The 13076-nt window shown below is 37.5% G+C and overlaps 1 protein-coding gene across 1 annotated transcript in view; it reads left to right on the plus strand.

Moving 5' to 3' along the window:
• The window catches only part of col24a1 (collagen type XXIV alpha 1 chain), a 41094-nt gene that overhangs the window by 12203 nt on the left and 15815 nt on the right, over nucleotides 1–13076 (plus strand). The window contains exons 2-5 of the mRNA XM_015053033.1: nucleotides 32–102; nucleotides 3568–4934; nucleotides 10315–10368; nucleotides 12947–13000. Coding sequence (XP_014908519.1) covers nucleotides 32–102; nucleotides 3568–4934; nucleotides 10315–10368; nucleotides 12947–13000 — 1546 coding nt within the window. The remainder of the gene's footprint in view (nucleotides 1–31; nucleotides 103–3567; nucleotides 4935–10314; nucleotides 10369–12946; nucleotides 13001–13076) is intronic.

A 13076-nucleotide genomic window follows, 5' to 3' on the forward strand; every position in this document is an offset into this window, starting at 1 on the left:
AATAGTTGCATCTTATTATTTGCTCTTGTAGGTGGAAGTTTCTCCTGCTCCTGTCAGTATGCTCAGCAGTACCCTCTGCAGAAGACAACTACTCTGCTCCAGGTAAAACACCTCAGGCCCAGAGCTTATTATACAGTTACAAATGTGGTATTTAGGGAGTTACATTAAAGAAAATAAAAATCCACAGGACCACTTCCTGTCATTTTTATTACCGGTATTTATGGCAAACATAACTAACTTGTTTGTGCTGTTGGTTAGTGATTTTTATCCACCCATATAATGACTATTATTGTTAATTTTCTTCAGACATAGCAAAACTATCTCAAAAATTATCCTATTTTCATGAGATTTTATTGAAATGATTGTTTACTGAAAGGAGAGGGGATTTAGATTTACAAAAAAATGCATTTTATTCATTAATTTTAGTAACTGGATTCTGTAATTGTATAAATAAAGTGATAAGTTGGATGTAAGAGAAGTCTCAGCTTGTGAAATCTTTCCATTTGTGTTCAGTCTTTACTGCTCCTCTCACTGACTTACTAGAATGCCTCAAGGATTCAGATTTTTCCATCTTGCATTGTCAGTTTTCCACATATCTACTGTAAATCAGATGATCCCACGCCAGGAAAAATCAATCCATCATAATGAAGGGTGGAGGAATGCACACAGAGAAGAGGCAGCCTGTCTTGAACTCTGAGACAGGTTAATTGGGATCTTGTCTGAAGTTGCCAACAGGATAAGAATGTATTAATATCTCACCTGGTTAAATAAAGGTTTAAAAATAAGACCTGATTTGTGGTGTGACAAACTTCTCTGTCTGTGCTGTGGGACATTTTCCCATGTGAAACATTGTTCCCTGTGTCTCTCTTCTGTTTATTGTACTTTCTCTGTTTTGTGTCTTCCCCTGCTGCTGAAGCACTGCAGCTCAAACTGAGTTATTTTCTGCCCTTATCAAACACAGAGGACAAACACAGTTCCTTCAAAAGTAGGGGCAGCCCTTGAACGTTTCCTGATACTTCGAAATAAAATATTATATAACCAAAACCCTTCAGAAGGCACTTAGTCATTATCTGTGCATTTCTGCACCGTATATACAGTTCTGAAAGTTCTCAGAAGTTTGTTAGAAACTGTTCTTTTAAAAGCAGCATCATGAAGACCAGGGATAAACTGAATACACCACTGCCATGATGAAACATGGTGGTGGAAATGCTTGAAGTTGATTGGAAGATTGAATCTGACTTGAAGTTATGCAATGAGTTGTTGCATTCATGGTAAAAACGCACGATTCCTCTACTTCTAGGTTAACAGGTTACAGTTATATCATAGTCATATCACACCGAAAACGAGCAGTCTTATTTGTTACGAACTGTAATAAAGATATCCAAAGAGAGCTGTCATGTAGAACAAACCTTGCAAGGCTAGGAAGTAGAAGATTTTAAAGGCACTAGGAAGCAAACTTGTGGCAGAGGTCTATGAAAACCACAGAGTAGCTGCCAAGACACTAATAAAGTGAGGAATTACAGTGTTCAGGGTGACAATCACAGCTCTGCCCAGGAATAAGCGAGGCAGCAGACCAAGAAAAACTCCACTTCTGAAGAGGGAAAACTTCAAGCCGGGTGAAGTATGCTATCTAATGAGACATAACATCCTTCTCCATGTTGTCTTCCAAAATAACCATTACCCAAATTATTAAAGTTAATGAAGAACTTCCATCAGAAGTTTATGTCACTGACTGCCCTGCACAAAGTTCTGACTTGAATCCAACTAAAAAATCTGTGGGAACTAAAAGCGAAAGGCCAGGCCAGAAAGCCGTCAAGGAAATTGGAGATTTTGCCAAAGAAGTATGGGCTGGGATTCTTCAGGAGATATGCTGAAAACTACGACAAACTGCTACAGGCCGTAATCCAGCAAAAACATAAATACCTAAAGGCATCATGGGACTAAAATGTTCTCTGTATTCTCATTCCCTCACGCTGTGTTTTTGTGTCAAACACACCTGACCAGCATACAGAGACTCCAACGTTCCATCAGTTACACCTTACACTTGGTGCATCTGTTGTTGCTCATATTGGCTCTTTAAACTTAACAACATTGGAATTTATTATATTTATTTCTGAGGCAATGTTTAGTTTAACTTGAATTATGGTGCATCATGGTTCCAGTGTGAGATCCGTGTATTGTTCTTTTCTCGGTGCCAAAACTGAACAGCAAACCCGTCATTTCGTTTTGCTTTTTGGGGCTTTTGCCAAACTGTGTCTCACCTTTGACATATTTAGCATAAATTCTCCCTACATTTGAAGTAGAAAAAGAATAAACAAGTAGTTTTTCTTATACATATCTGATTACAGATTGTTTTAATAAACTTTAAAGGCTGGTTCTTTGAATCCTTGTGCTGTCTCATGCATTCCAAAGTCTTGCCATTCATCTGGACTGCAGCTGCGTTCATCCTGTTGAGGAAAAGCAGAAATGGGATCACGAATGTCTGTGAGACGCTGTATTAACAGCACTGTGGTTGATCAGCATCCAGATACATAATATAAGACATGTCTTAGTCTTAGATCCTGAATCACCTGTTAGCACTATGTAAAAATAATATTGGCCAATGTCTTTAAATGGTAACAGAATGAACAAGACTTGTTGCCAATGTTTGGCAAGAACCAGTATTTAGTCTTTAAAAAACCGATACAATTGCTTAAGATCTCACTAATTTATTTAAAACAAAAACAACGATTATTCCAACTAATGCAAAAAGAATGTACAAAATTGAGATAATTGAGAACAATTTTGAATTTATTCCTGAGTATTTAGAAAAAAATAAAATAAAATAAACATCTGCTAAATGTTGTTTTTACATCATTATTGTTCAGAAACTCATCCTTGTTATAAAAGCTAATGTTGCAGTCAAAATGAGTTCCTTAGTAACATACTTATTGTAACTTCAGGTTTGAATTGCCATAATGACTGTACTTTTATTGTAATTGCACTGTCCATGATTTGGGAACATTACCAGTCAGATGTGTCCAACTACTTTCATAGACATGTTTCATAAAAGACATGTTTAATAAAAAGGAAATGGAGGAAGAAATTCCCATCATGGTCCTTTGATTTTTATTATTTGAGGTATTTAGTGTTATTAGAATTGGCTTTGATTCTTTTCCTTTGAATTGACTTTTGAAATTAGGAATACTAAGTATTAGCAGTTGTATAAACATGTCTTTATAAAATCTTGGGATACCGCCACAACATTGTTTCCACACAGTACCTTTATTAAAAATGCACCTTAAATAAAAAGAAAAAAATAAAGTACCACAAACAGGACAGTTTACAAAACACAGTGTCACCTAATGAAGTTTATTCTGCAAAGATCTTCTGGAACACAGCATGTCTGGCACTTCAATTACAGGCTGCAAAGACTTCCTTTATTATTTTCTTCTTTAATTTGCATGGAGTCTCATGGAAAAACAAGATATTCATCTGCTGAGGAATTATTAATTATGAAAGATGTAACAATAGCTTTAAACAGAGTCTGGTCAAATACATCTTACCAATTTCTTTTCTTCCCAACAGGAGTGGATATTCTCTATCAACTGGGCCTTACGAATCAAAGCAGAACAGACGATCCCTACCAGAGGACAGACTCGCCTCACACCACTCACACCGATGTCCCTCTGCCGTCGAATATCCCAGTTCCTGGCTATGGGGTGACTTTCGACGTAAACTCCCTCTATGAGATCCCAGCAAGCAGTCTGTTCCATTCAGAGTTTGGAGTTGAGTTTTCTTTAGTGATTAGCCTGAGCTCCTGGCGAGCCAACAATGCTTTTGTTTTTAGTGTTAAAGATGGCAGGGACAGACTGCGTTTTGGCGTTCAGCTGCTGCCACGAAAGGTAGTAGTCTACACTGCAGAGAAGTCCTCCAGCTACTTCACCCACAACTGGCAGGACGGACAGCAGCATGCTTTTGCTATTGGTGTTCGAGCGCGTTCAGTGTCCTTCTACGAGGACTGTGGAGTGGTGCAGCAGCGAGAGCAGACCTTGGGGAGGTCACAGAGATTGGGAGAACCTGGCAATCTCTTTACTTTGGGTAGGATGAACTCAAAGGCAGCTCAGTTTCTTGGTCAAGTCTGCCAGCTAGATATCTATCCCTCAGCTCAAGCTGCTGCACACTACTGCAAATACCTTAAAAAACAATGCCGGCTGGCCGACACTTATCGATCACCTTTGCCACATTCTAGTTTGGATTTTGAGGCTAATGACCATCCTTCTTACCCTTCGACAATGTCCACTTTTGGAGTAGCAGCTACACATCACGTTTCTAATAAATTTACAACAGCTGACAAACTGTTAGCAAGTAGTCAAGTTGACACACAGTCTTCAACTCTGAGCCCAGTGACACAACTACATCCACGGGAACAAAGCCACATTTTCACACTGAAACCGTCAACCTTCTCAACCCCGATTTTGCTTGAGCCCAACAGCCCCACACGTACAACTCTGAGCGGGAAAACATCGGACATTGCTCACAGTAGATGGATCACCACTTCAGAAAGCAAGTTGGCCAAACAGAGTCAACCCAGGGTAGAAACGGATCATTCGGAGAACAGTACAGAGGAAGAGAGCATTTCAGAAGATCTACGTGTTTTTGAAGCTTCTCCAACTGTTGCTTTTCCAGTCTGGCAAAGTCGGGGGAAAGAAGGACTCAGGAACCCCTTCAGGGACTCTGGCCTCAGGCATCAACAGACTCATCAAGTTCTGGAGTCTCATTTGAAAGCCAATGGCACTACTTTGTACAGGGAAAACCAGGTGGACACTGCAGAACACCATGGCAGCTATGAAGACACAGACTATGGAGGATATGATTATGGATATGAGGAACCAAACATCTTTTATGAGTATGAAGATGGTTTAAATGGTCCCAAAGGAGAGCCAGGTCCTCCGGTAAGTGAATGAATGTGTGATTTATAACTTTTGGGAATTTGTAGAGTTTGGTTTTACCTCTTCATTGAGCACAAAATGCAAGGAAACCTAAATTGGTTTAAGACCATCAAATTCTTATTGTAATACGACTTTCTAAAATAAACAAAAGAATACATTAAAGATTTTTAACTATCATAGTGCAGTTCTTAAAATGTGAGGAAACTCAAAGCAGTTGTCATTTTTCATGTGTAATAGCACTTAGGATTAGCAAATATGATTTGATGTCATCACCACCCAACCGTACTGATATTTATGACTAACATTAGAATAAATCTCATAAAAATACAATGGCTTGTTATGTAGTTGTAGGATGAACTGACAGCTCTGGCAGAAAAGATTTGCTCTTTGTAGAGGATTATTATGCTACTGACTGGGTAGTTTAATAATGTTCTCAAATCAGTTTTTCTGGAGTTGATCTTAGCCCCGGGGGAACCTTGAGGACTCGTTTAAAGTTGTCTCTCCAGAGGAAATAAACGTTCCAGAAGGCACCATAATCTCTATTAAATTGGATTACCCCTGTGATTTGAGTGGTATAAAATTAGATCTTTTCTGAAGTCTCAAACTCCACTTCCCAAAGACCAGTCCCTCAACTTTTAGATGAATCCCAAGCACAACATGTTTGAATCTTGGGTCTTGCTAATGTTATTGCAGTTATTTGAGACAGGTGTATTTAAGCAGATATGAATCTAACAGCTGGAGTACATCAACGCTGATGTCTGGAGTTTCAGACCCCTGGCCAAGACTCAACTTAATATGCCTCTTTGCCACTACCTTCAGTCTTTAGCAGCCGTTTTGCTTGACAATGGAACTATAGGTATCAAAGCCAATTTAGCATAATTGTGTTGCCCCTGAAAGAGCAATCTGGTCCTCGTATTTATCTCAAGCACACCCTTTGTTCCATATGTTACTAAAGGTAGAGCTACAGTTGAAGCCAGAAATGTATTTTTACATATATACAAATAAAAAGATGCACACATTTGTTCCTTGCTGTCTCTAAAGGATTGATGTCAGGGACTGTAGCCACTTTGTTCATATTTTTAGAGTTGTTGTCCATTTGGAGGACCCATTTGAGCCCAGGCTTTAACTTCCTGGTTGATGTCGTTTGATATTGTTTCAGTATTTCCAAGAAATGATGCTGTCTATTTTATGAAGTGTACCAGCATAACAGCAAAGAAGCCCCACAACATGATCCTGCCACCTCCATGCTTCATCATTTGGATGAAGGTTTACCAGCAACCCTCTCTTTTCCAAATGTCATGAGGGTCATCATTGTCAAACAGTTTCACTTTAGTGTCTTTAAACCGCAAACATGTCTTCAAAAATGAAGGCCTTTGTCCCTTCAGGTGACCAGACGTATTATTTGAAAGTATGGCTGCCCAGTAGGAGGACAATATTATGTTGTGTGGTACCGTTTCTGAAAATTGCGATATCAATTTTAAATGCAACATACTCACATTTTTCTGACGCTTTGCCAACACTTTGCTTTTATATCATTACACACTCTCTTATGTAATTTAGCATCTCAGTGACTAAATATATATTCTGCATCAAGTATGGGCATTAAGGGCAGAGTCCATCCTGCATTCATGCATTCAAGTTATTATACTGATTTGAATGCATGAAACTTGAATGCAGCTCTATTGAGAAGCATAGTTTAAATCAATGTTGCCTGAAATGTTCCTTAGAGGATTTAAGTGATATTGACCCCAGTTCTTGTATGATTTTCCTTTAATAGTATCTTGTATGTCTTAGCTACTCAGACAGTTTAGCTGCAGGCATGTTTTGAATGTTGTGTTAGCTGAAGGTCAGCGGTTTCCTCTGCATGATCAGCTTGAAAGTGTGCTGAAGTAGAAGCATTTATACTTATTAAAATTAAGACTCCTTATGACAGGTTTGGAAAATTCTGATTTAATTAATTGTTTTAAAGCTGTAAGGAACAAAAACAAACCAAAACATAGAGTTCAAAACTCAGAACTCTTAACTATTTTGAACCTCCATATAGCAGTAAACACCTGCTACTTATAATTGTATTCTGGTCTTTTAGCGTCCCTTCTAAAGCACAGAAGAAATATTTAAATGGACATAAGTGATCTGAATAAAGGGCCAATCAGAATACGCCTATGTCTTGTAGACGCCACAGTTGGAATCTAATCAGCTTGATTGGAATGATCTGTAATCCAAACGAGTGATGTGGTTTATGCTGATTGATCATTTGAGCAGCATGCATGTAAACACGTGTTTTGACTGTGGCAAACTGACCTGACTGCAGATATGTACCATATGACTTTGGTGGACAGAGGTTTAGCAGCCACAGTTGGAGGCAAGACAGAACTTTGAAGGATGTTCATTTCCTCACGCTCTGTCAGGTGACACAGGAAAACCAACAGCATGTGCTGCTTAGCTTAATTATGGAGAGCAGTAATGTCTCAGCTGTAACTAGAACCTGGTGTGGGTCCATTCTGGGCACTCAGAAGACACAGAACAAACACACTACTGAGTTTGTTTTTATGTTCAGCACAGACAGAACTACAACTACTTCCTCTGTGTTTTCTTAGGGAGGTTTTACAACTCGGTGCATGTCAGTGATTCTGTTCTTAGTAAAGCCTGGTGCATGTTAACACTCATCATGATCAGATTAACTGATTTTGTGCCCATATCAATGATACATTTGGACGATTTAATCTGAGTACATTCCAGTTCAATCAAGGAATCTTGCAGACATAGTTACAGATTGCCTTCTTCCTGTGACCTGTATATTTTCCTCGTAATGTTTGACAAACTGACAAACTGACAAACTCTTGTGTTCTGTTTTAGATCTGTAAATTTCAGGATTTCCCCTCACAGAATAGAGTTCCTTCCTCCTTCCCATATAGTAAAAATATAAGGATTACTGTCATTTTATCTTCGAGACATTTCTGATTTTTATTTTATTTTTTAAAGACTTTAATAGTTTCATTTTGGGATGTGTTTGGTGTGATCTTACAGCTGCAAATAGTAGTTTTCTGATTATATAGTAACTGGTTTTTTTTGTTTTCATTTTTTTTTTTTTTTTTTGACTGGTCCTGACTCAGGATTTCAGGCAAACTAAATAGAGAGAAACCGATTTCCTACATGTGCTTTCAGTTCTGCAGCAGTGATTTTTTGTCTTGGAGGCTCACCTTTTCTTGTTCCAACAGCTTTTTAGTCTGTGGGAAGAATTTGACCTTGTGGTTTCTGGGATATTAATGACCATCTAATACAATTTCCTTTCACATAATGATCACAGTCATTTTTTTTCTAGTAACTTGCACTTTCGTAGCAATTTTTAAATGTTATAATTATGGAATTTGACAGTATTTCTGATGTAAATTTTGAATTTTGTTTCTGAGACTTCTTTGGGTCCATAAGTCCAATTTGGACCCAGATAAGAGTCTTAGTAGTTGCTAGCTCTCTGAGAAGCTAGCAACTACTTAGTCATAATCAATGGAAAACTCTTAATAGACTTTAGGAAACTAGATTGAATTTGTTGCTTTCCACACCAGTAAATAATAATAAAACATAAATCTGCATGTACCATAGTATTTTTGTTATCTCTTCTTAGAAATGAAAGTCCAACAAATTTGAAGATTTAATAGATCCAAAATGAAACAGAATCAAATAGTTATGTTTTGGCCATGTGAGAGTTTCTGTTTCTCTGGCTTTGTGTAGGCGTGGTGAAGATTCACTGTTTCCATTTCTCTGTATGTGGGAGTTTGGAGGAACAAACAGCTGTTTCTTTGCTGATGTCCCCTTAGTGATCATTCACCACTCTGACTAATATTGTGAATGCACAAGTGGAACTTGTTGGATTCACTAGCTTGGGCAAAACTTTTAATATCAATTTAAGATTGAAAGTATAGTATATAGAACACCATTGACACATTGTTTCCCCTTTTTTCTCTTTCTCTACATTATTTTGTGGATGTACTACATTAGACCAACAACATTTTTGTTGTTCAAAGTCCCAAACATCTACATCAGGAAGGAGCTGGGGAAATTCTTTTGAACTACCAAAAGTAACATGAAGAGTATAAATATGACTTCATGTACACGCCTTGTAAAGATAACCTTTTTTACCTTTTGTTTTGCTTCAACCACAAACATTAACGTATTTAACATGGATTTTATGGGACAGACCAGCATAAGTTAGTACATAATTGTGAGGTGGAATGAAAAGATGCATTGTTTTCACCTTTTGTTACACAATAAAATCTAAACGTATTTCTGCAAACTATTTTGCAGAAATACTCTCAGCTGATCTTTTTCTACCAGCTTTGAACTTCTAAGCACTTAATTTTAATTCCATATTTTGAGGCAAAATAGCTTCTGACCAATTGAGCAGAGAGCTGCTGTGAGCTTCAGATTTTACAGATTCTCAGTTGGATTTTGTTCTGGGCTATGATTGGATCATTTTAACATCTTAACATGTCTTCAACTGAGCGGTTGTTGTCCTGCTAAACTCGACCCCAGTCACTCCTGCGTTTCTCACAGAATAACTTTCTTTGTACATGAATTAAATTTCTTTGTGTTTGATCTGTCAAAAACAGTCAAAATAAAATACACTGATGTGAAAGTTGTAAGGTGACAAAAAGTTCATCTTAACATTCACTGAACTTTTTTGAACAAATCCATTTTTAGAAATGTGGATGCAGACATCAGCGTTGGGTATGTAGGTATATGATACTTTTGTAGATCTTGTACTTTTGTAAGGATAGAAGAAAATAATTTAAATGTTTTTTTTTTCTTAGCCTGTTTTTACTTATTTATTTTAAGTTTAAATGTGAAATCTTTTGGTAATTACAATCAGTGATGAACACGTAGAACGTCAAATGTTCTGAACTGACTGAACTTTTGTTGGCAGGTAACAATCAGTTGTCGTAGTTACAAAGACACACATAATGAAATAAGTTTAAAATGTTAAGATAAAAACAAATTATATATGTCTCATTCTTTAAAATGTAATAATTCTCATTATTTTATTAAACATTTTCAGTGTAGTGTTTATAGGAACTTAACTGGTGGGCTTCATGTCAACAAGACAAGTGCTGCTTACAAAAAGTTATTTTAATCTTACTTTCTCATTACTGTCTACCTTACTTACAGTTTAAAAATAAATCAAGTCTCTTTTGAGTCAAAGAATCCTTGCATGAGTGTGGAACATGTTCATCACAGAGGAGTCCTGGGCTGCAGGACTACATGTTATCGCTTGCCGTTAACACACACCGTCTCATCTTTCTGTCTTTTCCCGCTCACTCCCTTTTTCTATTGATGTTTCTTTCCAACTGTCTCAATCTTTCCCTATCCCTGTGTCTCCCGGGTTTAGGGTCCTCCTGGTCCTCCTGGTTTACCTGGTCCTCCGGGAAAGAGAGGTTCAAGGGTGAGTCATTCATGCATACATGATGGCAAAGTGCCAACAATGTGTAAAGTGGATGTAATTCATCACACAGGGTGAAGCTTACTGGCATCCAGATAAGCAAGATTTTTTTTTCCATCATTATGCAATCAAATATTTTAAAGGTGGATTCTGTATTTCTGTCTCTAGGTAGTTTATATGAACATGAAAGCAATACATTACAAAAAAGCATAAGTGTTGGATTAAATGTGTAGCAATTTAAATGTTTTACTGTAAACAGAATTATTGCATTTTTTTCTGAGGATAATGTTGCAGTTTTCCTGACCTGAGGGTTGCACACTGATTTAGTGCAGACTTTTCTGGTATTTTGAACTGCAGCAGTCTGCTGAGCTGATTTGGAGCTGACCAATCAGATCAGTCAGAGCAGATGCATGTGTGTGTGTGTGTTTTTATTTTTTTTAATTTGGTGAGGAGGGGCTGTTTCTTCCAGCTGCTTATTTTACAGGAAAAAATGTAAACACATGGAAGCAAATAACAATATATAAGGCTCAAACCCTACTATCCAAAGGCATGTAGCACTATATTTCAAGAGTTTAACATATTATTTGTAAAACTGGCCTAAACCTGAAATAAACAGCAGCTACCTTTATTAGATAGAGTTGCCGACACATGCTTCTGTTGTTGACTGTAGTTAGGAAGCTTCGTAAGCACACATTAGGATGGAATAATTCACATAACTCAGGAAACATTGAACTACTGCTGAGTATACTGTACCAGCTGCAACCAGCAGCTGCATTTAAACTACATACATCTTCACTCTGATCTTCAGACTTCTCTTTAAGCATCTGCCAAGGCTGTCATGATGCAATGCTGCAATAACGCCGTGAGCCCCGAGGGACTTCTGGAAAGCAAACACAACACAGTGTGTTGAATGGATTGGTTACGTGGAACCGTGAATGTCTATTAATAAAGATCGCTTCTGGTTGTTGCTCTTCCTCAAATAGTATCTTCTTCATGGGTCATTTATCAGAAGGAATTTTCTGTAAATCTCTGCACTGTATAAGCATCTCTGTAATGCTGTTTAAAAAGCATAAAAGGCTTGAAGGGAGAGAGGCTGACAGACAGGAAAGCATGTCTACTACTAAAAAAGAATAAATAACTTGGCTCCTATAAAGCCTGCCCTAAGCCCCAAAGGCTGCATCATAAAGTAAAACCAGAGTGTAGCTTGACATCATTCTGTAGTGAAAAGCTATTAAGTGTGTTGTGGCTGACTCTCTGATGTCTGATTGTAAAAATGATCCTGGTTTGAGCTGATGAATCACAGCATACCACTTGATGTAGGCCTTTGTGATGAGGAGCAGACTAGTTATACTTTACCTTTAATTAGTCAAAACTGGATTGTATAAGTTATTGTCTAAAATTTACTGGATTGGTCTGCAGAACTATTTTAATTCTTGTTCTAGTTCTTATAATCTAGTTTCGATAATCTTTGTGTTTTGGGACGTGCTCTTGTACATAGACATGCACAGATCAGAATTTAGTGGTTTTCCTTCAAGAGCTGTTGGAATATATAAGAACAGCAATGAAGAGCAATCTGTTCTTGTTTATGTTGGGAGGAGAGTTAACCTCACTCTACTGTGTGAGATAACAGTTATGGTAAAACAGAGTTTAACTATTATTTTAAAACAAAAATAAAGTTGAGCATGTTATAGCAGTGTGTATGTGTGTTGTCACAGAAATGTAGCCAATATTTCCAAACAGACGGAGGCTGAAATCATAAAGCGATGAAACAGAACAACTGAGCTGCACTCTGTACAACCTTCCTGGTGTCTGTTTTATATCTTACTCTCTCTCACCCTGAATGAACAGTCGTATCTCAAGATCCAATGGAAAAATCCGGTTTTCTGTTAAATTGTCTTTTAGATCATTGCTATTAAAAATAAATTCACACCTATAGTCTGCCTCACTGACACTGAAAAGCCAAATATTGAGTTTTCTTTCACCTATAACAGTAATTTCATTCAAGGATGTTCAACATTTTCTTGTGTCAAAGCATCAGCACAGTAGCAGAAGAGTTTATCATGATCTTGCTGCCTGTAACTAGCATATACAACTAAACTATCTAGTTAATTAATCAGATTATCTGCTGTGGTAAGAAGTTCTCACTCAGCTGCATGACAGAAATGTTGCTCTTAGTTTTTATAAGAGTTATGGAGCTTCTTAGGTTTTCACACTGCTGTCATTAGTGTTATTTGCTGTTATCAGTGTTATTTGCAAGTGACAAGTGTAGCAGCCTTTTTTACGCCCAATATTTCTTTCTGGTGATTAGTGGTTCACAGATGGAAAACCAGCTCAGTATTCTTCCTGTCACTCTTCTGTTACATTAAAAAGCCTGTAAGATGAAAGAATGGCATCACAGAAAATATTTGAGCTTTGAAAATTGTACCTATTTAAAACCTCCAAACAATTTAACTATGGAGTCCAGACCGTACCTGATTGTGGTCCTTTTCTATATTGATCCAATGAAAAACCTTCTTGATGTTGATTTCAACCCCATAATGAAAATAATTAATATATTTTTTTTCTTTCGATTTTGGTCTAGGGTCCAACTGGTCCTCACGGAAAGCCTGGACAACCTGGACCACCGGGGCCAAAGGTGAGAACTGCCCTGGAGAGAGAGAGAGAGAGAGAGAGAGACAGAGAGAAAGAGAGAGAGAGAGAGAGAGAGAGAG

Source organism: Poecilia latipinna, unplaced genomic scaffold (genome assembly GCF_001443285.1).
Source record: "Poecilia latipinna isolate Pla-1442-1.1 unplaced genomic scaffold, P_latipinna-1.0 Scaffold1155, whole genome shotgun sequence".
In the NCBI taxonomy this organism is placed as follows: Eukaryota; Metazoa; Chordata; class Actinopteri; order Cyprinodontiformes; family Poeciliidae; genus Poecilia; species Poecilia latipinna.